This window comes from Megascapheus bottae, chromosome 3, assembly GCF_031878675.1.
Source record: "Megascapheus bottae isolate mThoBot1 chromosome 3, mThoBot2.hap1, whole genome shotgun sequence".
Lineage (NCBI taxonomy): Eukaryota > Metazoa > Chordata > Mammalia > Rodentia > Geomyidae > Megascapheus > Megascapheus bottae.
The window spans coordinates 45,526,982-45,553,724 of NC_143511.1; the positions used below are offsets into that span (position 1 = coordinate 45,526,982).

The 26,743-nt window shown below is 40.9% G+C and overlaps 1 protein-coding gene across 1 annotated transcript in view; it reads left to right on the plus strand.

Annotated features, from left to right (window-relative positions):
* The first annotated feature begins 1,095 nt into the window (after positions 1-1,095).
* Positions 1,096-26,743, plus strand: part of Ccdc171 (coiled-coil domain containing 171) — a 304,559-nt gene continuing 278,911 nt past the window's right edge. Inside the window, exons 1-5 of the mRNA XM_090330023.1 lie at positions 1,096-1,434; positions 10,779-10,934; positions 17,215-17,350; positions 23,714-23,888; positions 26,042-26,232. Coding sequence (XP_090186149.1) covers positions 10,891-10,934; positions 17,215-17,350; positions 23,714-23,888; positions 26,042-26,232 — 546 coding nt within the window. The 5' untranslated portion in view covers positions 1,096-1,434; positions 10,779-10,890. The remainder of the gene's footprint in view (positions 1,435-10,778; positions 10,935-17,214; positions 17,351-23,713; positions 23,889-26,041; positions 26,233-26,743) is intronic.

The following is a 26,743-nucleotide window of genomic DNA, read 5'->3' on the forward strand; positions in this document are numbered from 1 at the left end:
GGAAGCAGAAACAATCTTCTTTTTAAATCTAAACGACTAAACTCAAACCAATGAAGGTTTCAGAGATACAAGAACCAAGGAGGTTTTCATCTCCATTTATATTTTCATTTAGACCGTTGGCTCTCCAGAGGGCGAGCTCGGGAAAGTCGACCCCTACACCTTGGTTTCAGGTTGAAGACAATCGACAGGGGACTACTTTCACATAAAAAGCTTTTTGTCTTAAACACCTTTTGGGAAAGGAGGTGGCGGTGAGCACACAATCCTTAATCAAAACCCTGCCAATTTGCATTGTTCTTTGGGGAATAAGGCTTTCCAAAGCCAAGGAACAAAAGACGATTTGGTTTTCCAATCTCCCCCAAGCAGCGGCAGATTGTGAAGCAGCTACCCAGAGAAATCAGAGTATCGAATACATTATCGAGGTGCGAGCGAGGGGGAGAAGGGGGAGGGAGGGAGGGAGCTCTAAGGCTTCCTCTTTTCAGCTATGCAATATGTATAACAGCAGGAGCTGCCGCAGATGCCGGGCGCTGACCAGCCACCCCCAAACTGGAATACAAAGAGGATGGGCGGAGGGGAACCACACCGAGAAGAACCCAGCCACCTGTGCCGCGGCCCAGCCCGAGAAACCCCGGGGGGGGGGGCGGGGACCCTCCCGGACCACGGGGCGGGGGGACCGCGGGGCGGGGGGTGGGGGTGGCGGTCGGCACGCGAGCTGGTTTCCAGACGCAGCAGCTGGGTTCTAACCCCTGCCATTTCTATTCATTAGGGCTGGCGAAAGGGGTGGGCCCCGGGGGAGTCTCCCCGACCAGGGAACCGCCCGCGGAGCCGCGGCGCCGGGAGGAGGAGGAGGAGGAGCGCCGAGAGCGGGAACGCGGGCGTCAGCGGGAGCGTGCGTTTGTTTTCTTCTCCTCCTCCCTCTCTTCTTCTCCTCCCCCGCCCCCCCCCCCGCCCCCCCCCCCCCGCCCCAGCAACAGCGCATGCGCTGGCCTTGGCGAAGGCGCGCGGCTTCGCGGGCGTGTTCTTCTTCCAATCAGAGCCCGGCGTTCTCCGAGTACGTATCCCGGAGCTGCCGGCAGAGGGCGGCGGGAGGCGGGAGGCCGGAGGCGGGCGGCGGGAGCAGGGGGCAGGCCGGACGGCCGAGGGTGAGACCGGGGCGGAGCCGAGAAGGCCCGAGAAAGTCCGGGAAGGTGTGTGAGGCTAGCTCCCTCTCTCCGCGGTCTCCGGAAGTGGCAGTTGTAACCTTCACCTGGGGGGAGGCTTTTTCCTCCCGCCCCCTCCTCGCTCGTCCCCCCCTCCCCGGGTCCTAGAGGCCCTGAGGGCCCAACAGTTTTCATTCCTACTTCTTGGGTCCCCGGCCCGCCGGGTCCCCCCGCCCGGAGACTGGCAGCGGCCTCTGGGGTGTTAGGAGTGCAGTCCGGACCACGAGAGCCCCCAGAGGTAACCGCGGGGTCGACGGGGACGGGCGGTGTGGAGACGAGCCGCGGGGAGCCGGGGTTCCCCCACGCCGCCCTGGGCCCCGTCTCCTCGCCCCACGGCAGGCCGATCGCCGCGGAGCACCCTAGGAAGCGGAGAGGCGGGCCTGTGCCTCCCCACAGCACAGCCACGCCGCCGTGGATTCATTCATTCGCTTTTCACTCTTACTAATTTGGCAGCCAGGCACTAGACACCTACAAAAGTCTGACTGCTGAACTGACTGTGCCTTCCCTCTCGGGCTTACAATCTAGCTGTGAGTTTTTCCAAAGCTAACATGTCTACAATAGCGTCTTACTTTGTGTGTTCCAGGGTGATTTTTCTTTTCTTTCTTTTTTCTCTAGGCACATATTTATTAGGACAAGAGAATGAGTATTCAAGTCTTCCTAATCCCTTACCCATCCATCAGTGTAATGATCCTGGAGGAAAGACCCTACCATTTTCTAGTTTTTAACAGTGCCCAGTAAAAAGAATGATTAGAACAGAAAGAGCATGCTTTCCTATAAAATGCAGAGGCAGCAAAGGCTGCACTGTAAAGGGACAGTGAGGGAGCAGTTTCATTCAGCAGTTTTCTGTATTAGTTCTGGCTTAGCCATTTTATTAACTGTGAAATCATCTAACTTACCTGGGCATTAGATTCCTTACTGGTCTGATAAGGAGAATGGACTTAGTTTCAGAAGTCCCTTTCCATTCTAAAATTATTTGTTTTTATTTTTTCCGTTAGTCTTGTTTTGTGGAAAGACTTACCTTTTTTTTTTTTTTTTGCCAGTCATGGGCTTGAGCTCAGGGCCTGAGCACTGTCCTTGGACTTTCTCAAGGCTAGAGCTCTACCACTTGAGCCACAGCACCATTTCTGGCTTTTTTTCTGTGTATATGGTACCAAGGAATCGAACCCGGGTCTTTGTGCATGCTAGGCAAGCACTCTGCCACTAGGCCAAACTCCCAGCCCTTACTTTTTCTTTTTTTTTTGTGATGGTAGGAGTTGAACCCATGCATCTGTTGTGGGCTACTCAGTACTTAAACATTCACTTTAAAAGTAAAATAGAATGTGAAACTGCTGATATACAGGAGTTGTGTTTGAGCTCAGGCCCTGAGCACTGTCCTTGGACTTTCTCAAGGCTAGAGTGCTACCACTTGAGCCTCAGCACCACTTCCAGCTTTTTTCTATGTATGTGGTACCTAGGAATTGAACCCTGGTCTTTGTGCATGCCAGGCAAACACTCTACCACTAGGCCAAACGCCCAGCTCCTCAGTGGGTTTTTTTTCAGTATATTCATTATGTGCTACAAAAAGCACCACTAACTCCTGAATATTTCCATTATCTGTGAAAAGAAATCTATTATCAGATGCAATAACTCTCTGGTAACTATGGGTCTTGTTAGTCTGAATTTGCCTATTCTGGACATTTCAATCAGGGTATGGTTTTATGTGCCTGTTTTCTGTGTTTTTTTTTTTTTTTTTTTTTTTTTGCCAGTCCTGGGCTTAAGCTCAGGGCCTGAGGACTGTCCTTGGATTTTGGATTTTTCTTTTTTTTGCCAGTCCTGGGCTTGAGCTCAGGGCCTGAGCACTGTCCTTGGACTTTCTCAAGGCTAGAGCTTCACCACTTGAGCCTCAGCACCACTTCTGGCTTTTTTTCTACTTACGTGGTACAAAGGAATCAAACCCCGGGTCTTCGAGCATGCTAGGCAAACACTCTACCACTAGGCCAAACTCCCGGCCCTGTCCTTGGATTTTTCTCAAGGCTAGAACTCTACCACTTGAGCCTCAGCACCATTTCTGGCTTTTTGTAAGTATGTGGTACCAAGGAATAGAGCCTGAGTCTTCGTGCATGCCAGGCAAGCACTCTACCACTAGACCAAACTCCCAGCCCCTGTTTTCTGTGTTCTAATTTAAACTTTATTAGTCAAATGATTTTTCCTTTTACTCCCCATTCTTTTCTTCATTTATGCTATTATTATTATGTATTATTATTATTTTTGCCAATCCTGGGGCTTGAACTCAGTGCCTGAACACTGTCCTTGGACACTTTTTGCTCAAGGCTAGTGCTCTTCCACTTGAGCCACAGTACCATTTCCAGCTTTTTCTGTGTATGTGGTACAGAGGAATTTTCCCCACTGATTCCTGCATCCTGCATGGTAGGCAAGCAGTCTTACCACTAGGCCACACTCCCGGCTTCTTTTTTTTCTTATATTAACTGTAAAGTAAAGCTTTTGACCACAGTACTTTTTTTTTCTTTTCTTTTTGCTTACTTTTGTGGGCTATTAACCTCTACTTTGAGAATGAGACAAAGTTGAGGAGCTCTTTTCTAACCTCATAAAATGTAATTTTTTCTCCTATGTGTATGTTATTGACTATAATGCTTGCCTTTGAAATTCTCTCTCGCTCTCTCTTTCTCTCTCCTCTCCCCCCCCCCACACTCTTTCTTTCCTCCTCTAGTATAATTTGGGCCATCTCCTTACTTTATTTTTGCTAACCTGCAACGTTTTGATTCCATCCCCAGTAGTTTTTTTTTTTTTTTTTGCCAGTCCTGGGCTTGAGCTCAGGGCCTGAGCACTGTCCTTGGACTTTCTCAAGGCTAGAGCTCTAGAGCTCTACCACTTGAGCCTCAGCACCACTTCCGGCTTTTTTTCTATATATGGTACTGGTACCAAGGAATCGAACCTGGGTCTTCATGCATGCTAGGCAAGCACTTTAACCACTAGGCCAAACTCCCGGCCCTTTTTTTTTTTTTTTTTTGCCAGTCCTGGGCTTAAGCTCAGGGCCTGAGCATTGTCCTTGGATTTTTCTCAAGGCCAGAGCTCTACCACTTGAGCTTCACCACTTCCGGCTTTTACTAAGTATGTGGTACCAAGGAATCGAACCCGGGTCTTCGTGCATGCTAGGCAAGCACTCTCCCACTAGGCCAAACTCCTAGCCCCCCAGTAGTTTTTCTTTAGTTTGACCCCTGTCTAGGGAGGGGACCTTGGTGGATCAGCTTTAGTAGAACATGAGATTTGGACCAGCCCATTTATGATTGTTTTCCCAGATGCCCTATCTTATTTCATGATCTGTTCTCACATTGGCCTGTAATAAATATCTCTTGGCTTTGTGGGGATTCTGTGCATATAATTTTCTCTGTTCTGTTTTTCTTCTCTGTAGACATGTCCTGTTTCCCCGAAGGTTTTGTGGTCAAATGCCACTTGGACTAACACTTAATTCCTAGGACACAGTGACATTCATGAGAATGGTGTCCTATCACCTTTGCAGTAGAAGCAAGTCATAGGTTGTTCATGGTTAAGGGAAGCATATGATATAAGACGGTATCCTGGGTGTAATTCCAGCTACTTGAGAAACTGGTAGGATAGGGGCTCAAATGCTAGTCTGAGCTAAAAGTTAGTGAAATCCCATCTCAATGAACAAGCCAGATATTGTACTATGTATTTGTAATCTCAAATATGTAGGAGGCATAGAGAAGGCAGCTGTCTAAGGTCAACCTGAGCAAGAAGGTGAAATCTTGTCTGAAAAATGACTTAGAGCAAAAGAGCTACAGGTGTGACTCAAGTAATAGAACCATACTGGTTGTGAAGCTGAGGATCATCTGATTACCACCTTATGTGTATGAATGATGTGGAAATTGAAGAAATTAATAAACTGGACACCAGTGATTCACATCTGTAATCTCAGCTTCTTAGGAGACTGAGATCAGAAGATTGATTTGAAGCTTTGTAGGGCAGAAAAATCTACAAGACTCCATTTCTAATTAATCAACAAAAGCTAAGCTGGAAGCATAATGCAAGTGGTAGAATCCCAGCTGTGAACAAGTAAGCCAACAAACAATGTGAGACTCTGAGTTCAAGCCCTGGTACCAGAAAAAAAGAAAGAGCACCTGCGGGTTGGTGGTTCAGACATGGCCAAATCTAAGAAACACACTCCATACAACCAGTCCTGGAAATGGCACAGAAATGGCATCAAGCAGCCCAGGTCACAAAAATATGAGTTTCTGAAAGGGGTGGAGCTCATGTTCCTGTGGAACATGTGTTTTGCTAGGAAGCACAGCAAGAAGGGATTTAAGAAGATATAGGCCAACAAGGCCATGAGTGCACGGGCTGAAGCCTTCAAGACCCTGGTGAAGCCTAAAGTAGTGAACAACAAATGCAAGTTCCAGGGACTTACCTACATTGCCCACCCCAAGCTGGGGAAGCGCATCCCTGCCTATATCACCAAGGGCCACAGGCTCACCCAGCCAAGACCAAGACTAAGGCTAAGGTGCAAGCCAAGGTCCAGGCTCCAGCAGCCACTCCAGCTCAGGCCCAGGCTGCAGCCCTTAAAGGTGCCTGGGCCCTGTGAAGGCCCCACAGTGAAGACCTCTGTGTGCCAGTGAGGGCAGGAGGACTGCTGTGGCTCCTTGGCAGCCATCTTTAGGGGGCCAGTGGCTGGTGTCATTTCTACCAGTAAACCTGAGGCAGGGGAAAAAAAAAGAAATTGGAAAAATTGGTCCCCAAGTTCTGAGCTTTGTGTGGAAACTACTGTCTGGAAGACAGTAGTTAGATGTGAAGATGTTAAATGCTGAAAATTTGTTATTTTTTTCCAACTTAATTTTTTTTTTTTTTTTTGGGCCGGTCCTGGGGACTGAACTCAGGGCCTGATCACTGTCCTTGGGCTTTCCTCAAGGCTAGTGTTCTACCACTTGAGCCACAGCACCATTTCTAGGTTTTCTATGTATGTGGTACCCAGGTCTTCCTGCATGCTAGGCAAGCACTCTACCTCTAGGCCAAACTCCTGGCCCCCAATTTAGTTTTTTGTAGTGATGGGGATCATGTATTCTACCACTTTCCTTTCCTATAAGGTACATGGAAGGCTGTTAGTACCTCTTGTGCCATATGTGTACTTACATGTGTGCAGTTAATTCCAAATAAAGAATACATTTCTTTCCGGTTTCCTACTTTTCTTCCATTCTGAAGGCAGTTTACTTGGGACTTACCTTTGGGGAAATAGTGGTATAATGAAATGATTTTGGGACTCAGTATCCAAAAGGGCTTGATTGGTAGTTTTTCCCAGACACCCCCACTTGATGGCTGACTGGTCTTGAACAGTTTTTAGCCTCTCAAAATCAGATAGGTTTCCTTAATTGAAGCAAAAATAATAAACCTGAGTGAGAGAAGGTAACTCAAAAAAGAAATGTACTCTACCTGACTTATATAACTAACCCCTGTGTACATTATCTTTATAATAAACTAAAAATTAAAAAGTAATATCCCTGAAAGGGATAATCCTTTCATTATAGTGTTGTCAGGAGCAAGGTTCTAGGCATAATTACCAAGTACAGTGCCTGGTACTTTATACTAAAAACTGGTGTTTGTGTGTCTACCACTGTTCTCAAGTTACTAAGATCCCGGAGAAATTGGATTTTTCATCCCTGATGTTTTGGCTTTAATTTCACCTTTTTTCCCTTTAGGCCAAACTATTTTATTAGTGACTTACTGTTTTGAACATTTTTGTGGTAGATATTAGTTCTTAGAACTGTGTTGTATCTTCTCCTTAGTCTCTTATCCACAGTGGTTCCTTCTGAGGCTTGCTTAGTGGAAGCAGAGACAGAGCAGACTTTGTACTTTTGTCCTTATTGTTGAGTCTTCAAGACTCTTTGTACATTAAATTGCCACTAATTGGCTGGGAATGTGGCTTAGTGGTAGAGTACTTGCTTAGCATGTATGAAGTCCTGGGTTTAATTCTTCAGTACACATAAACAGAAAAAGCTAGATGTGGTGCTGTGGCTCAAGTGATAGAGGGGTAACCTTGGGCAAAAGAAGCTCAGGGACATTGCCCAGGCCCTGAGTTCAAGCCCCAGGACTGGCAAAAAAAAGAGTCAACATTATTATTTCATTACATCTTTCCCTTAGACCAAATCACTGCAAGTATTGCATATTCCCTTTCTTAATCAGGAATCATTATGTTTCCCAGAGTTCTGTGTTCAGTAATAAAAACTGAAGAAGGAAGGGAAACTTGATATGACTCCTGGAGGGATAGGTTGGTAGTGTAGAATGATAGGTGGGGTGACTGATCAAGATTCAGGTATACGTAAATGGACATGTAAAACTTTAACCCCTTTGTAGAACCATTTGAAGATAAAAATTAAGAAAAGGGAAGCACAACAACAAAAACTAATAGAATATTGGATTTCTGGGAAGAGGTTCTTGTGGTGTATTAGTATTTGCATATATTTGGATGCAGTGAATATCTCTGTTTAGAATATTTACCCAAAGATTCCTTAATACTGTAGTAAAGTAAGTTGTCATTGTAAGTTGGAGTCTCCTATAGAAGAGGATTCCAGGAAGGATTCAGACTAGAACAAGTGACAAGTATACTTCTTTTTTCTTTTTTTGGAAGAAGGCCTTAGAAAATCACCTTATATAAAGATACTTAAGATTAATTTATGAAGAAAGACTAGATTTTGATAAAGAGATCTCTGTGATCAAGAGAGTTAATCATTATTCTTTTTTCTTTTCTTTTGGGGGGGGGCAGTCCTGGGGCTTGAACTCAGGGCCTGAGCACTGCCCTTGGAATTTTTCCTCAAAGCTACCACTTTGCCACTAGAGCCACTGTACCACTTCTGGCTTTTCTATGAATGTGGTACTGAGGAATTGAACCTGGGTCTTTGTGCATGCTAGGCAAGCAGTCTACCACTAGCCACTAGTCCAAACTCTCAGCCCCCATCTTTTTTTTTTTTTTTTGTCAGTCATGGGGCTTGAACTCTGGGCCTGGGCACTGTCCCTGAACTCTTCTGCTCAAGGCTACCACCTTACCCCTTGAGCCACAGTGCTGCTTTTGGTTTTCTAGTGTTTAATAGGAGATAAGAGTCTCACAAACTTTACTGCCTGGGCTGGCTTTGAACCGTGATCCTCAGATCTCAGCTTCCTGAGTAGCTAGGATTACAGGCACCATGCCCAGCTCCCATCATTATTCTTTTTTTTTTTTTTGCCAGTCCTGGGCTTGAGCTCAGGGCCTGAACACTGTCCTTGGACTTTCTCAAGGCTAGAGCTGTACCACTTCCGGCTTTTTTCTATGTATGTGGTACCGAGGAATCGAACCCGGGTCTTCATGCATGCTAGGCAAGCACTTTAACCACTAGGCCAAACTCCCGGCCCCATTATTCTTTTGTATGTTGTTATTGGACTTGAACTCAGGCCTCTTGCTCTCATTTGGCGTTCTTGTTCATAGATGGAACTCTACCACTGGGTCCTCTAGCCTGCTTTTTTGCTGGTTATTATTACTACTATTTTTGAGATGAAGTCTCAAAGACTTTTCTACCCAGGATGGTGTTAAATCTTAATGCTCCTGTTACCAGTCTTCTGAATAGCTAGAATAATAGAATAATAGATGTGAGTCACTAGTGCCAGCTGAGAGTTAATTTCTTATTTTTGTTTATAAGTTTACTTGTCTGGTGAGAGAGGTAACTGTAGTTTCCTTTTCTACTTGCTGAATACAAAAAAAGACTTTTTTTTTTTTTTGCCAGTCCTGGGCTGGGGCCTGAGCACTGTCCTTGGGCTTTTCTCAAGTACTCTGCCACTTGAGCCACAGCACCACTTCCAGCCTTTTTCTATGTTTGTGGTACCTAGGAATTGAACCAGGGTCTTTGTGCATGCTAGGCAGGCACTCTACCACTAGGCCAAACTCCCGGCCAGAAAAAAGACATTTTTAACTGTGCATTTTATTGGACTGTTAGTTTTTTTTTTTTATTGCTTTTTCCCATTTTTGTTTTTTTTTCCCCCTTAAATTTCTATTGAAGAACTTTGAATAAAACAATAAAAGAAACAAATTACCCTGGGACCTTTCGTTTGGATTCTTCGGTTGCAACATCATATTAAAAATATCTCATTGGGCAATGAGTGTGTGACTCATGCCTGTTATACTAGCTACTATGGAGGTTGAGATCTAATGATCTTGGTTCAAATCTAGCCAGGAAGTCTGTGAGACTCATCTCCATTTAACCACCAAAAAAGCTGTAAGTGGAGCTGTGGTTCAAGAGGTAGAGTGCTAACCTTAAACCCAAAAGCTTGGGCCCTGAGTTTAAACTTCAGGACCAGCACCAAACACCCAAAAAAACCCCATACATTTTGAGGTACTGTCTCTTTCTTTTTCTCTCTTTTTCTCTTTTCTACCAGTCTTGGGCTTGCGTTCAGGGCCTGAACACTGTTCTTGGGTTTTCTCAAGGCTAGAACCCTACCACTTGAGCCATATCACTACTTCTGGCTTTTTCTGTGTACGTAGTACTAAGGAATCGATCGCAGGTCTTTGTGCATGCTAGGCAAGCACTCTACTAGGCAAAACTCCTCGCCCATCTTTTTTTTTTTAAAACCCATCCTGAGGCTTGAACACAGGGCCTGGTCACTGTTGTTGGGCTTTCTCAAGACTGGCACTCTACCACTTGAGCTATAGCACCATTAGATTTTTCTGTGTATGTGTACTGAGGAATCAATCAAACCCAGGGCCTTGTGCATGGGAGGTGAGACCTCTACCATTGGCTATGCTCCTGGCTTTGCAGTTTCTTTAAGAAATAGAATTCTTTGTCCTGCAGGTGGGTACTATACATTCCTTTTCCAGGTTCAGGCATAATTTGTTATTCATTTTTAATAATTATTCTTTGTATGACTTCATATGAAATATTAAAGCAAATACCTGTCCATTCAAGAAGGATCATCATTTTTATTTTAATATTTTTGTCATTTTTGCTTCCAGTGTGTTTTGTCAGTTGTGGGGAGGAAGAGTCTTATGGACTTTCTTGCCCAGGCTGGCTTTGGACTGTGATCCACTGGTCTCACCAGTAACTAGTATTACAGGAGTAAGCCACCAGAGCCTAGCTGCTTTTTAAAAATAAAATGTACTTAAAAAATTTTTTTTTGCCAGCCCTGGGCCTGGAACTTAGGGCCTGAGCACCATCCTTGGTCTTTCTCAAGGCTAGAGCTCTACCACTTTAGCCACAGCACCACTTCTGGGTTCTTTTTCATATATTTTTTAATTGTAATTAATAGAAGGGTTATATTATATTCGCAGGTAGAAGGTGCATTACTTCACATACATTGATACCCTTTCTCATGTCTTGGTCCCCATTTCATTTCTGGTTTTTTCTATGTATGTGGTGCTGAGGAATCGAACTCAGGTCTTCATGCATGCTAGGCAAGCACTCTGTCACTAGGCCAAACTCCTGGCCTAAAATATACTTAAAAAAAATCACTTGTTATACAATAATTGAAAAAATAGCAAACAGGCTGTAGACAAAAAGAAAAATGATCAGTTCAAATATAAATCTGCTCTTGTATTGTTTATTATATTAACAGACTTTAGTCCACCTAACCTGTAACACAGACATCTTGAACAATTTCAGTCATCAATAAGGAACTATTTCATTAAGAAACAGTGGGGTATTTTTAAGGAGTCGGAACACTTACCATGAGTGTAAACACTTCAAATAGTGCCACTGGTGATACTCAAAGGTAAGCCTCCAGTCTCTTTTTTAGTTGAAAAATGCTATTGGTTGCAAGGAACAAGGAGAATTAAGTGACTCAGAACTAACAGTAAGAATTTTGATGGAATCATAAAGGAAGTAGAAATCTCTTGGAATGGAGGAATCAGGATGATGCATTATAAGCATAGCTCTGGGTCCAGAGATTCTGTAGGGACTATTATGCTTCTTTGTTAACTTGGATCACAAAATTTGTGTGTGTGAACTTTGTCTTGTGGCTAGAGCCTTGGTTGTTCTCTTCTATTACTCTAAATCTTTTACTTGTGTTTCTGCTTATTTTCACTTGTGTTTGCACACTATTTCATTTTGCCATAACCTCTATGGTTCTAATTTCTCTTCATTATCTTGGTAGTTCTAATTCATTGCTTTTGCTTAAGCATTCTTTTAGTTTTAGCTCTGGTGTTAATTGCTATTTTTTGTTTTTTTTTTTGCCTGTCCTGAGCTTGAACTCAGGGTATGAGCACTGTCCTTGGGTTTTCTCAAGGCTAGAGCTCTACCACTTGAGCCACAGCACCACTTCTGACTTTTTTCTGTGTATGTGATACCGAGGAATCAAACCCAGGTCTTCCTGCATGTTAGGCAAGCACTCTACCCCTAGACCAAACTCCCAGCCCTGTTAATTGCTCTTGTACTTGGTATCTCTCCATTTACATTTTGAGAAGATGCATCTAATTGCTATTGCTTTATCTTTTTTGTATCAGATTTATTTCTACCTTTGAGTAAAGTGATTGATTTTAGTTCATTCACCTATGCGTAGGTGGGATACCACTTGAGCCTCAGCACCCCTTCTGGCTTTTTTTCTGTATATGTGGTACCTAGGAATTGAACCCAGGCCTTTGTGCATGCTAGGCAAGCACTCTACCACTAGGCCCAACTCCCGGCCCCATGGATACTACTTCTTAAAGTTACTGCTAGTAATATTTTGGGAAAGATTTGTACAGATTTTATCCTATGAAAGTATTAATATATTAAAGTTACAATAGTTCACATTATTTAGTTTCATTCCTTTTTAGTTTGGAGAGGAAAAATGAGTTGAAATTTTTCCTATCTGTCTATCTGTTTATATTTTTTTTGTTGGTCCTGAGGCTTGAATTCTGGGCCTGGGCCTTGTCCCTGAGCTCTTTAGTGCAAGGCTACTGCCCTACCCCCTGAGCCACAGCCCGGGTCTTCATGCCTATTAGGCAAGCACTCTACCATGAGGCCAAACTCCCCGCCTTATTTTCTTTTTATTGTTATTATAAAGGTGATATACAGAAAAGGGGCTGCAGTCATATATGTCAGGTATAGAGTATATTTTTGGGACAGTGTCATCACCCCTTTCCTTGTGGCCTTGCACTTTTTCTCTCTGGTCCCATCCTCAAGTTGTATCATTCATTTCAACAATGTGTCTAGTGAGTACGACTGCTATATTTGTTCATCCTTTGTCCCTCCGTTTCTGTGCCTCCCTCTTAACCTTCTTAAGAAACAGATAAATGAGCAAACAAGACAGAAAGGAAAATAAAAACAACAACGAAAAAAACCTGTTTTAATTTCCTGGGGTTCATTTCAATAAATCTTATTTTATATGATCAGATGCACATTTGTGCCTTTATGTTTCTCTCCTAAGAATATCTTCCTTTGATCTCACTGTGTGTGAATGCCTAATATAAGTCCTGTATAATTCTTTTTTCAGTTCTAGGGCTTGAACTCAGGGCCTGAGCACTATCCTTGGGCTTTCTCAAAGCTAGCACTCTACCATTTGAGCCACAGCACCACTTCAAGCTTTTTCTGTATATGTATGAGACTGAGTAATTGAACCCAGGGCTTCATACATGCTAGGGAAGCACTCTACTACTAGGCCATGTTCTCAGCCCAAGTCCTATATAATTCATATTTCAGTGTATTTTAGATCTAGCTTCCTTTCCTTAGATTTAATGATTATCTTATTCATTGCTTGATTTGCTTAGTTTCCATCAACTTTTTCATGAATTTAACTAAGCTGTATGAATCATGCCTGTACCATATTCTGTTACTCATCTTTCAATATGCTCAGACATTTTCTGTTGCTTCATATCATTTATTTATTTATTTTTTAGCCAGTACTAGGGCTTGCACTCAGAGCCTGAGCACTGTCCTTGGGCTTTCTCAAGATTAGTGCTCTACCGCTTGAGCCACAGCATCACTTCCGGCTTTTTCTGTATATGTGGTACTGAGGAATTGAACCCAGGTCTTTAAGCTTTGAGCATGCTAGGCAAGCACTTGACCATTAGGCTAGACTCCCAGCCCCTATCATCATCCTTTTTTTTGGCCAGTCCTGGGCTTGAGCTCAGGGCCTGAGCACTGTCCTTGGGTTTTCTCAAGGCTAGAGCTCTACCATTTGAACCTCAGCACCACTTTCGGCTTTTTTTCTATGTATGTGGTACCGAGGAATCGAACCCGGGTCTTCATGCATGCTGGGCAAGCACTTTAACCACTAGGCCAAACTCCCGGCCCCTATCATCATCCTTTTAAGTAAATAATTCCTGTAGTCCAAATCTGTCCAGGAACAGATTTTCCTTTAAGTCCTTTGCTCTACAAGTATCATCTTAGTATTTCTTTTTATCCCTGCCTTGGAAATCCTTTCAATGTTTTCATATGTTGAATATTTCTAGGACTTTACATCACTCAGTTTAGGTCCTTATTTTGGTGGAGCATATCCTCCATTGGCCTCCTAAGAAAGATTATGAAAGGTATGTATTTTGAGGCCTTGCAGATCTGAAGTAGTTTTCCTTATTGTCTTGTCTTTTTTTTTTTTTTCCCTACCCCTGGGCCTGGGCACTGTCCTTGAGCTTTTCAACTCAAGGCTACCACCCTACCCTTGAGGCAAGTTCCACTTCCCATTTTCTAGGGGTTAATTGGAGACAAGAGTCTCAGGTTCTTTTGTGCCCGGGCTGGCTTTGTACCCTGATCTTCAGATCTCACCCTCCAGAGTAGCTACGATTACAGGTGTGAGCCACTGCGCTGGCTATCTTGCCTTTAAATCAACTTGTTGGGCAAAAGTTCTAACTGGGAAATTATTTCCCTTAGAATTTTGTCAGGCATTGCAGCATTATTTTCTAATTTCATGTGTTTCTTTTGAAAATTGATACAAAACATATTTCCTAATCCTTTTTATAGATTTGCATAATGTCTTATAATCTCATCTACTTGGGAGGAGAAGGTCAGGAGAATTGCCAGGTTTGGGGCCAATCTGAGCACAAAGTTAGACTCCTTTTTAGCCAGTAAGCTGGGCATGGTGGTACTATGTGATCCTATCTATGGTGTAGCATAAATGGGAGGAAGCCTGGCTAGCATGAGACTCTGAGTGAAACCCCAGTTCTCCTTGGAGATACTCTTATCTGTGTTGGGGTTTGAATTCAAGTCCTCGTACATGCTTGGCTGTCATTCTGATGCTTGAGCCTGGCTTTTTGTTGGTTATTCTGGAGATATTGTCTCAAGGACTTTCCTGTCCAAGCTGGCTTCAAACCTTTCTGATACATATTTTAGCCTCCTGAATAGTTAGGATTTGTATGTATTACCAGCACCTGGCTGGAGGGTCTTCCTCCATTCATTTTCTGATATCTTTTAACATTGAACATACACTGAACTAACATTCTTCAGAATGTTTACTGTTTTTCCCCTTTAATGATTTCCTTTCTTCCAGAAAGGCATTGCAGTGTATAGGTTAAAAGGACATGTCAAGGAGCCAAGTATGATCCCCATTTCTGTCTCATATTAGCCCAGTGAAGAAAGGCAAACCTCCTTATTTACAAATTGGGTCATAATGGTAGTCTTCTAATAGGAATTTATCTAGCAGCTATTAAAAAGATTAAGTTTCCAGGTGCCACTGGCTCATGTCTGTAATCCTAGCTACTCAGGAGGCTGAGATCTGAGGATCATGGTTCAAAGCAAGCCTGGGCTTGAAAGTCCATAAGACTTTTATCTCCAATTAACCACCAGAAAACTGGTAATAGCACTGTGGCTCAAGTGGCAGAGATCTAGCCTTGAGTTGAAGAGCTCAGGGATAGTGCCCAGGCCCAGAGTACCAAAAAAAAAAAACAAAAAAGGATTAAGTTTTGTTTTTCTTTTTGTTGGTCATTGAACTGAGGACCTGGGCACTGTCCCTGAGCTTTTTTGTTCAAGGCTAGTTTTTGCATGATTAATTAGCAATAAGGGTCTCACAGGAACTTCTCTACATGAGCTGGCTTTGAACCGTGACCCTCAGGTCTCAGCCTCCTGAGTAACTAGGATTATAAGTGTGAGCCACCAGTGCCTGGCCTATAATCACATTTTATAATTCTTTTTATGTAGATTTTGAACCTCTTAGTCCTCTTAACTTTTAAAGTTTTTATCATTTTCCTTGTTGATTTTTGGTCTTTCTTTTTAATTGTTTGTAGTACTAGGGATTGAACCCAAAGACTGATTAGTTTATTAGATTTTTAGAACCTCTAGTATAAATTGGGTTAGTTTCCTTATTGCTTGATTTATTTTATTTTATTTTTTGGTGCCAGTACTGAGACTTGAACTCAGAACCTGGGTACTGAGTTCCTTAGCTTTGTCAGTCAAGGCTGGTACTCTACCATTTGAGCGTCAGCTAACCTTCAGATAGTTAATTGGAGATAATAATTTTATGGACTTTCCTGCTTGAGCTGGCTTCAAACTCATATCTTCAGATCTTAGTCTCTTTTCTTTTCTTTCTTTCTTTTTTTTTTTTTTTTTTGCTAGTCCTGGGCTTGAGCTCAGGGCCTGAGCACCGTCCTTGGACTTTCTCAAGGCTAGAGTTCTACCACTTGAGCCTCAGCACCACTTCTGGCTTTTTTTCTATGTGTGTGGTGCCCAGGAATTGAACCAGGGTTTTCATGCATGCTAGGCAAGCACTCTACCACTAGGACAAACTCCTGGCCCCAGATCTTAGCCTCTTGAGTAGGTCGGATTACAGGCTAGTGCCACTGGTACCCAACTCCTTACTGCTTGTTTTTTTTAAATACATTTTTCATTGTAATTAATAGAAGGGTTACATTATATTCACTAGATAGAAATGCATTACTTCACAAACATTGATGCCCTTTCTCATTTTTTTGTCCCCATTTCCCGTCCTACCCCCTCTCCTCATCTTGTTATCCCACCTTCTCTATCCTATTTCAAATAACCAAATAAGCATATATACAATGTATCAAATAACAAGGTAAGATACTGTAACGATATGAGATAACCAAGGGACAGCAAAAGAGATGAGAAATAACATAGTACATTAAGAACAACAATCACACATTATATGGCTCTTGTTTCTATATCCTGGAGGTCCTTTCATCCTACATGGCCTTATGAATCTAGGTTTTACCCTATTGTAAACCTCTGCTAGGTGAGTCCAAGGTTTCTATTAATTATGACAAGTGAGGGAAACCATTGATTGAGTCTATGTTCCTTTGAGTCGGGCTTACTTAATATGTTTTTTCTAAGTCTTTCCATGTCCTTACAAATGGGGTGATGTTGTTCTTTCTGATGGCAGCGTAGAATTCCATTGTGTATAAATACCACATCTTGTTGATCCACTCATCACCTGAGGGGCATCTGGGTTGGTTCCATATCTTTGCTATGATAAATAGTGCTGCAGTGAACATTGTTGTGCTAGTGGATTTAATATGTCCTTGTTTCTGGACGATTGGGTAAATGCCAACTGCTTGCTTTTAAGTAAACTTGCTTGATAAGTTAGTTACTTGCCCCAAATTGCTTTTTAGCTTCTCATTTTTATTGTTATTGTTTCATAGCCTGTGCTCTCTTTTGAGTTCCATTTCTAAGTTTGCTGATACTTAAATTTTTTGGTGGGGGGAAGACAGGATAGAGTAGTTTAGACTGCCATTTTAGAGCAAGAGTCTATATTCTCCTATTTGTAGCCTTTTTTTTTGTAATATATATTACAATTATATACAGTAAAATATATTTTAATAGAAGAAAACAAAAATACCCTTAATATCTTTCAAAGCTACTCAACATATGGTGTGGTCAGACAATTTAAATGCCAATTGTGAACAATCTAGTAGATTTCTAGTGGACAATGTTTTGTTACTAGGAATATATTGCTTTCTGTTTTAATCTAACTTTCATATTGAATACTTTGACTAGATTGAAAATTCTTTAAGACAAGGACCCTACTATATTCCTTGTGTTTTTGAAAAGTGAGTGTCCACAAATATCAGAAATGTTATGAAATATATTTTATGAGAATTGTATTTTATTATGACCTTATTTTGTAGGTTGATGAATGCTTCATTCGAAGTAAAACAAATGCTTAAGAGTGAAACAGAGTCAGAGATTACTACTGATCTCAGAAAGAAACTCCATCGGGCTAAAAAAGAAAAATTAGAAATGACAACTAAGCACAATGCAGAGGTAGAATTTATTTTTTCTTTTAAATAATGTATGGGTTTTTATACTCATATGACAAATCCATGTGTAATATTTATTGCTCTGTCATTCATTTTTTTTTTTTTTTGACAGTCCTGGGCTTGGGGTCAGGGCCTGAGCACTATCTTTGGGTTTTCTCAAGACTAGCACTATACCACTTGAGCCACAGCACCACTTCTGGCTTTTTTTTTCTATGCATGTAGTACCACAGAATTGAGCCCGGGTCTTAAGTGCATGGTAGGCAAGCACTTTACCACTAGGCCAAACTCTCGGCCCTCTGTCATTCTTCTTAAAAGAACATTTTAGTAAAGAATATAGGTAGAGGGGCAGGAGCGTGGCCTAGTGGCAGAGTATTTGCCTAGCATACACAAAACCCTGGGTTTGATTCCTGGGTTTGATTCCACATACACAAAAAAGGCTGGAAGTGGTGCTGTGGCTCAAATGGTAGAGCACTTTCCTTGAAAAAGCTCAAGGACAGTGCTCAGGCCCTGAGATTAAGCCCCAGGACTAGCCGAAACAACAACAACAACAACAACAACAACAACAACAACAAGAATACAGGTATCCAGGTGGGATGGCTCACACCTATGTAATCTTAGCTATTCAGGAGAATGAGATCTGAGGATCATGGTTCAAAGCCAGCCTGTGGAATTGAAGTCCAGGAGACTTATTTCTAATTAACCACCAGAAAGCTGGAAGTAGTACTGTGGTTGATTTTTTGTTTTTTCTTTTCAAAGGAAACCAATAGGACCACAGTCCAACTTTTACTAAAGAAATTTGTAACGTTTAAAAGTTCTACTCCTTTTACATATTCACTATCTTTTGACTTTGGAAGGCAATTTGCTTAAAAAAATACACATCATAAGACTTCAGCATTTAGTATCCTACATTCTCAAACACACCACACTACTTCTTTCCTCTTACTGAGCACTGTCATAAGAGGATTTGTGGTTTATGTATCCTTTTTTCAGATGCTTGTTGATTTTTTTTCAGTGTCTGTTCAAAGTGTTTAATTAGCTTTTTTTTTTTTGAATATTTTCATCTCCTGGATAGCATATTCAACAGTTCTTTCTTAAATTCCAGAGTTTCTTGCATTACCTGAAGCACCTCGAAGATCTTTTCATATCCTTGTTCCAATTTCTTTTTTATTTTTATCATGAGGCTTGAACTCTGGGCTTGGGCGCTGTCCCTGAGCTCTTCAGCTCAAGACTACCTGGGTGCTGTCTCTGAGCTCTTAAGCTTAAGGCTTCCACTCTACCCTTGAGCCACAGCCCCACTTCCTATTTTCTAGAGATTAACTGGAAATAAGAATCTCTCAGCTTTGTATTGCCTTGTATTGCCCAGGCTGGCTTTGAACCTTGATCCTCAGATCTCAGCCTCCTCAGTAGCTAGGATTACAGGTGGAGCCACTGCGCCTGGTTCCTTGTCCCAACTTCTGAATTTCCTTCCTGAGTGCAAGTCTCTTTGGCTTCTGTTTATGCACCTCAGCTGATTTAGGCATTACTCTAATCTTGAGGTCACCTTTTCCTTTTGCCTTCCCTGAGTCCTTAAGATGGGCTTCTCCTGCTGATTTATTCGTTGAAAAGATCCTACTGTATTTCTTCTTAGATGGTGATAAAAGAACCATGAGTTCATTAGTTGAATTCATTGCTCTTTTATGTCTTGCAGAATTATTACCTACTTTTTTTTTTTATTTTTGTGGGTCATGGGGCTTGAACTTTGGGCCTGGGTGCTGTCCCTGAGCTCTTCAGCTCAAGGCTACCGCCCTACCTTTAAGCCAAGCCCTGCTTCCCATTTTCTAGAGGTTAATTGGAGGTAAGAGTCTCAGGATCTTTTGTGCCCCGGCTGGCTTTGAACCTTGATCCTCAGATCTCAGCCTCCTGAGTAGCTAGGATTATAGGCATGAGTCACCATGCCCAGCATTACCTGGTTTATCAGTCATCACTTTCTGGAGTTGGGATCTCAGAGAGCACCTCCAAAATGTTGGGGTAGCTGTGTACTAGGTTTTTTTTTTTTTTTTTTGTTATTTTTAGTTTTTTATGTGGTCATGGGGCTTGAACTCAGGGTCTGGACATTTTCACTCAGATATTTTTGTTCAAGATAGTACTTTGTAACTTTGAGCCACAGGTCCACTTCTGGTTTTCTGGTAGTTAACTGAAGATAAAGAATCTCATGGATTTTTCTATCTGGGCTGGCTTTGAACTGCAATTCTCAGATCTCAGCCTCTTAAATTGCTAGAATTACAGTCATGAGCCACTGGCACTCGGCTTGGCTAGTTATTTATCCAGTTTGTCAGGCATCATGAAAATACTGGTATTTAGACCTTATTAAATGCCAATGTTGAATTCAGTTTGAAGTTACCAATCTAAACAGATTGTTACAGCTGCTTTATTAAATCCACTCACTCTTACACATGTTCTTCAGGCCATTGCTAATACAAAATTAGTAAGAATGCAATTTTTTTTGTTGTATAATCCTTTCTTTCTCTCTTTCTTTCTTTCTTTCTTTCTTTCTTTTCTATAGAAACAGATTTGAATCAGGTTTTGATGGTAGCAGTGCAGGTGGATTTTGGAGATATGCTTGTAAATCAGCTGCTTCTGGTGTGGTGATGACTAAATCTTTTTTTTCTTTCCTTTTTTTTTTTTTTGGCTATTGCTGGGGCTTGGACTCAGGGCCTGGGCACTGTTCTTGTATACTTTTTGCTTAAGGCTAGTACTCTGCCACTTGAGCCACAGTGCCACTTCTGGCTTTTTCTATGTATATAGTACCAAGGAATCAAACTCAGGGCTCTGTGCATACTAGGCGAGCATTCTACCACTAGGCCACACTCGCAGCCCATGACTGATTATGTCTTTAAATAGTAGAAGGCTAATTACTTCAAGGAGGAGGGTTTGGTAAGCATATTCTGGAGAGGACTGGGGTTCACAGTTTTTAGATTTTTCTTTTTTCTTTCGCCAGTCCTGGGGCTAGAACTCAGGGTCTGAGCACTGATTCCTGACTTTTTAGCTATCTTGATCCGAGTTTCCAAATCCCTGAGATCTTTCTTTCTTTCTTTCTTTTTTTTTTTTTTTTATAAATTCTTGTACTTTAGACATTTTGTAAAGATAATGCCATAAAAGTTAGTTGCTTTTCTACTTCATTTTCCAACTATTTGTTTTCAAATGGCATTTGATCCTACATAGCTTTGCATTATAATTGAAATAAGTGTGATCCTACTGAGATATTGTTGATTACTAGTTTTCTCTTTCTTGCTGCAAGATATTTGCGATAGGCTCAACTAAATTAGCTACCCATTATCAAACACCCATCTTGAGATCATTTGTGATTCCAAGATATAACTATTATTATTGAATGTTCTATCACAAAAATGGAAGCCATACCAGCTAACTTCATCAGACATCAGTAGAGGGTATTGATAGATAGGTACTCGAAGATCCAAAGAAACATATAGTGTATATTAAAGCAACCTATACAGTCAAAACTGTTTGTAGAGATCAGAAACTATTTAGAATTATTTACAACCTGAAAACATAGGGAGAATGCTTGTGTAGAGAAAATTGGAAAAAGATTTGGATGTATATGAAGCAAACAGGTAAATAACTGACATAACTGAGGATCCAGTGTAATACTACTTTAGTATTATGAGAGGTGAAGGAATGGGTAGGGAGGAACAGAATGAATCTGAAATAAAACATTAGAGTTGCCTTGTGATTTTGGTGATTTAGTATTTTATTTTTTTCTTTTTCTTTCTTTTTTAAAATATTTAATGTGACTTTTTTTTTTTTGGTCAGTTGTGAGGCTTGAACTCTGGGCCTGAGTGTTGTCCTGAGCTCTTCAGCTCAAGGCTACCATCCTGTCCCTTGAGCCCTAGCACCCTTTTGGTTTTCTAGTGGTTACTTGGAGATAAGAGTTTCATAGACTTTAGTGCCTGGACAGACTTTGAACTGTGATCCTTAGATCTCAGCCTCCTAAGAAGCTAGCATATCAGGCATGACCCACCGGCACTCAGATGTTCTTTTTTCTTTTTCTTTTTCTTTTTCTTTTTTTTGCCAGTTCTGGGCTTGAGCTCAGGGCCTGAGCACTGTCCTTGGACTTTCTCAAGGCTAGAGCTTCACCACTTGAGCCTCAGCACCACTTCTGGCTTTTTTTTCTACTTATGTGGTACAAAGGAATCAAACCCGGGTCTTCGTGCATGCTAGGCAAACACTCTACCACTAGGCCAAACTCCTGGCCCCTATTCTTTTTTCTTTTACTGCTAATGGACATTTGTAAATTTCTGTATCAGCAGTTATTATTTTTTTCTTTCTCCTTCCCATTTCTTTTGTTCTTGTGGTGGGTATTAAATTTAGGACCTTGTATGTGCTGTACAATTGCTCTGTCATTGAGCCATACCTCCAAAAACCTCATTGGTTTTTTTTATATGTGAATAAAAAAATGTAGTTACTGGTGCATACATATTAATAGCTCCCAGTAGTAATTTCTGATGTGTTCTTCAGAAGCCCCTTTGTGTTTCCATTCCTTTATTTTTTAAAATTTTTATTTATTTATTTTTTATTTTTATTTTAAGTCCTGGGGCTTAAACTCAGATCCTGAGCACTGTCCTTGGGCTTTCTTCAAGGCTAGTGCTCTACCACTTGAGTCACAGTACCACTTTTGGCTTTTTCTATGTATGGGTACCAAGGAATTGAACCTGGGTCTTCGTGCATACTAGGCAAGCACTCTACCACTGGGCCAAACTCCCGGACCTTTTTTTTTTCTTTTTCTTTTAGTATTGCTCCTGGGGCTTGAAATTAGGGTTAGGCACTGTCCTTGAGACATTTTGCTCAAGGCTAGTATTTTACTACTTTAGCCACAACTCCACTACTAGCTTTTTTGGTAGTTAATTGGAGGTAAGAATCTTGCAGGCTTTCCTGCCCAGACAGGCTTAAAACCAGTTTCTTGAGTAGTTAAGATTATAGGTAGGAACCACTTCTATCCAGCTTTTTTTGTCTTTTCTGTATTTGATAGAGAGATCATAGTCTGATATAGTAGTTTAACTGGATCTTCTGAGGCACTCTTATAAAAGTGAAACTGTATACCTTTCTGTAGTATTTAATTTCTTGAATCAGTAGTTCTGTAACATTTGGTTTGTGTCTTTCACTGTATTTACCACATATATATTTAATATGAATCATTGATTAGATCAATCATAATTGTAGAATGAAAAAGGACCTCATAAATCATCTAGTTCTTGCTGACCTATTTTTGTCATAATAGTTAATGTAGGGTCACATATTGGTGGTTTGTTAAGATTTCTGCAGTTGCCACTGTTATTACTTTTTTTTTTTTTTTTGCCAGTCCTGGGGCTTGAACTCAGGGCCTGGGCACTGTCCTTGGACATTTTTTGCTCAAGGCTGTCGCTCTGCCACTTGAGCCACAGTACCACTTCTGGCTTTTTCCATGTATGTAGTACCAAGGAATTGAACCAGAGCTTCATGCATGCTAGGCAAGCACTCTACCACTAGGCCAAACTCCCAACCCTGCCACTGTCAATACTTTATGTTTTGTAATGATCAACAAAATAATATAGACAATGTTTATTAAATATATTTTGATGCAGTTTGTTTTTTGATTATGTTTACAGAGTAGAATTAGAGAAAATAAGTTTTAATTACTTATGTGTCATTAAAAATTAAAATTTTTTTCTTTGTATAACAAATTCATATGAGAGTTTAGATATTTTTGGGTAGGCTTGCTTATTTACTGGTATTCTACTATTTGAACCATACCTATTCTACTGCTTGACCATACCTCTAGCCATGCTTTTAGCTACTTATTTTGGAGATGGAAGTCTTGTAGACTTTTCTGGGATGGCTTTGATTGAGCCTTTGTCTTCTGGATAGAGTAGCTCTGGATAGCTAGGATTATAGGCATGAACTATAGGTTCCTGGCTTTAAGAGGTGTTCACCCTCCACCCCAAACAAGAAACTATTGAATGTCATATGATATAATAATATTTCTAGTGTTTCAGAAAATACAAATTTGTAAATTCTTTTTTTTTTTTTTTTTTTGCCAGTCCTGGGCTTGAGCTCAGAGCCTGAGCACTGTCCTTGGGCTTTCTCAAGGCTAGAGCTCTACCACTTGAGCCTCAGCACCACTTCCGGCTTTTTTCTATGTGGTATTGAGGAATCGAACCCCGGTCTTCATGCATGCTAGGCAAGCACTCTACCACTAGGTTAAAGTCTTATAAATTCTTTCAAATGTATGGAATCAAATTTTTCTCAGACATTTAACTGTTTAAGTACATGATCTCAATATCTTAGAGACATACTTTAATATTATTTCTGAAGCTTACAAATTTGTTTTTAGTTGTCAAGCTGTGAGAGCCAGATTGCCAAGCTACGGTCTGAGGTTGAAAAAGGAGAAGCATTACGACAAAGTCTGGAATATGATCTGGCTGTTGCTAGAAAGGAAGCTGGTCTCGGAAGACGAGCTGCTGAAGAACGATTGGCTGAAGCCCAGAGGATCCAAGAAAAACTTTGTGGTAAGAATATTTCTATTTATTTTAACATTTAGGGTTGTAACACTATTCTATAGCATTGTGCATATTTGTATAGAATTAAAGGAAGAGTTTGGTTCATTAACTGGCCTTTGATCAATGTACTTTTCTAAGTGTGGATAAAACCTGGCAATTATGTGAGTATTTATTTACTTTAGATTATTTTTTAAAAATTATGATGTTGAGGATGAAGGTGGAAGAAATGTTCTAGAAATCAGTGTGAAAGACAGGAAAATAAGAGAGAACAGATAGAAAACCTGAGGATCAATATGAATAATAGAAATAATGAAAATATCTAGTAAAAGAGAAAATAGACAAACCATCAGTAAGGTTACTGAATACTTCAGAACTAAAGGATATGAATTGGAAGGTTGAACTGGCTCATTGAATGATCACCCCTCTGGAAAAAGACCCACCTGAAGACTCAGTAGTCTTTCTTCTGCAATTTCAGAGATATACACAGAGAGAAGGTTTTAAGGTTCAAAGAAAAGGGGAAGAGAAATAGGTCAAGTACAAAAGATCAGGTAATCAAAATGACTTCAACATTAAATTGTAGACCACAAGATGGCATTTTTTTTTTGAGATAACACCTGTGGGAGGGAGAATGTTTCCGTGTGTGTGTGTGTGTGTGTGTGTGTTGCCAGTCCTGGGGCTTGAACTCAGGGCCTGAGCACTGTCCTTGGACACTTTTTGCTCAAGGGTAGCACCCAGCCACTTGAGCCACTGTATTACTTCCCACTTTTTTGTGTGTGTATGTAGTACCGAGGAATTGAACCCCGGGCTTCCTGCATACTAAGTGAGCATTCTACCATTAGGCTACTCTCCCGGTCCTCCATATATTGTTTTATATCTCTTATACTTTTGAATTTTGAATCTTATGTATGATCTATTCAGTACAGAAATAAGATTTTAAAATGATACTACTGGGAAGTGGCCCTGTGGCTCAAGTGGTAGAGTGATGGTCTTGAGCTAAAGACTCAGGGACAGCGCCCAAGCCCAGAGTTCAAGTCCCACAACCAACAACCTCCCGGCCCCCCCCCCCCCACAAAAAAAAGGATACTACTAACAATTGATTTTTTTTTTTTATCTGTTGTGGAGCTTGAAACTATGTCCCTGAACTCATTTGCTCAAGACTTGTGCTCTCTCACTTTGAGCCACAGTGCCACTTCTGGTTTTGTGGTGTTTAGTTGGAGATAAGAGTCTCACCATTTTGTCTGCCCTGGCTGGCTTTGAACCATAATCCTCAGATCTCAGCCGGAGTAACTAGGAATACAGGTGTGAGCCACTGGCTCAGTTGATTTTTTGTTGTTTATTTTGTTTAACAAACATCTTTGTACATATATTTCTTCATTTAATTTCACAGCAACATAACTTGGAGATGTTTTTACTCACTGAGGTAATCAAAGAATTAAACTTTTAACCAGGACGAGGGTCATCTCAGGAAGCCTGTCCTTATTTTCTAGATGCTGACTGAGAGCATGAGAGCATCAGTAGCAGTATGTTGAGAAGTGTTGGTTACTGTTGATCTAATAATAGGGTAAAAATGAGTAGCATCTCATTTTGTTTGAGTAAACAGCATGTCTTATGTACTGGAACAGTGTTTTCTAGCCTCAGTTTTGTGACCGACCGTCTCTTGTGTAAGGTGTGTTATAACTAGTTTGTTTCTAAAATTTAGTTACCAAAATGTATAATACCTTTTAGTCTTTCAAAAAAGTTGCTCCATGTTTCATAGTCTTAAGAAACATTATTTTTTCCTTGAAAAGGAGAAAAAGTGAGGTGCATCTAAATTTGAGCATGTCTTCTCTGGGGGTTGAGGGGAGGGAAATGGGGACCAAGACATGTGAAAGGGTATCAATGTATGGGAACTAATGCACCATCTATCTGGCAAATATTATGTAACCCTTCTATTAATTACAATAAAAATATATGAAAAAAGAATATGCTATACTGTTTTGTAGCAAAATCATCTTTTTCTGAGAAAAGAGTGAGTGAGATTGGTCTGGGGAAGTGAACTTTTCAAGAGCATACTGAAAGAATTGGTTTGTCTTAGTAAAATTTGCTATGAAGCTTAGGTTTTCAGATTCTTTGTTACATAACTCATGGTTATAAATATACCTATTCTGTTATATCTTTAATAGCTCAGAATTCAGAACTTCAAGGAAAAGCAAATGATATTGAGAAAGCATTTCATACTTCACAGCAGAAATGGAAAGAAGAATGTAGAAAATTTGAACATGATTTGGAGGAAAGAGACAGTATAATTCAAAATTGTAATCGAGAATATGATGCACTTATGAAGGAGAAAAGCAAACTAGAAAAAACTCTTCAGGTAAAATTTTTTATGAAGAAAATTTTCTATATATAATAGAGATATATTGTATATTGAAGATATCACTAGATAACTTCTTTCTTTTTCTTTCTCTGTTTTCCGTTTTAGTGGCATTTTTATGGTCTCTTATAATATGCTTCAGTAGTGTATTAATGTGTATGATGTTTATGAAAAGCAATTTGAGATCTTTGATCATAATTAAAAAGAAAACAGCGGACTGAGAGTGTTGTCTAGTGTCGAGTGCTTGCCTAGCATGCATGAAACCCTGGATTTGATTACCTGGAACCACATACATAGAAAAAAACCAGAAGTGGTGCTGTGGTTCAAGTGGCAGAGCACTAGCCCTGAGAAAGCCCAAGGACAGTGCTCAGGCCCTGAGTTCAAGTTCCAGGATTGGCAAAAACAAAAGATGATGAAACAGAACAACCCTAAACTACAGAGGCTTGGGGCTGCAATCTAGAACCTGACTCTAAGACCCAGCCCCTTATATGGTGAAAATAAGCTTGTTGGG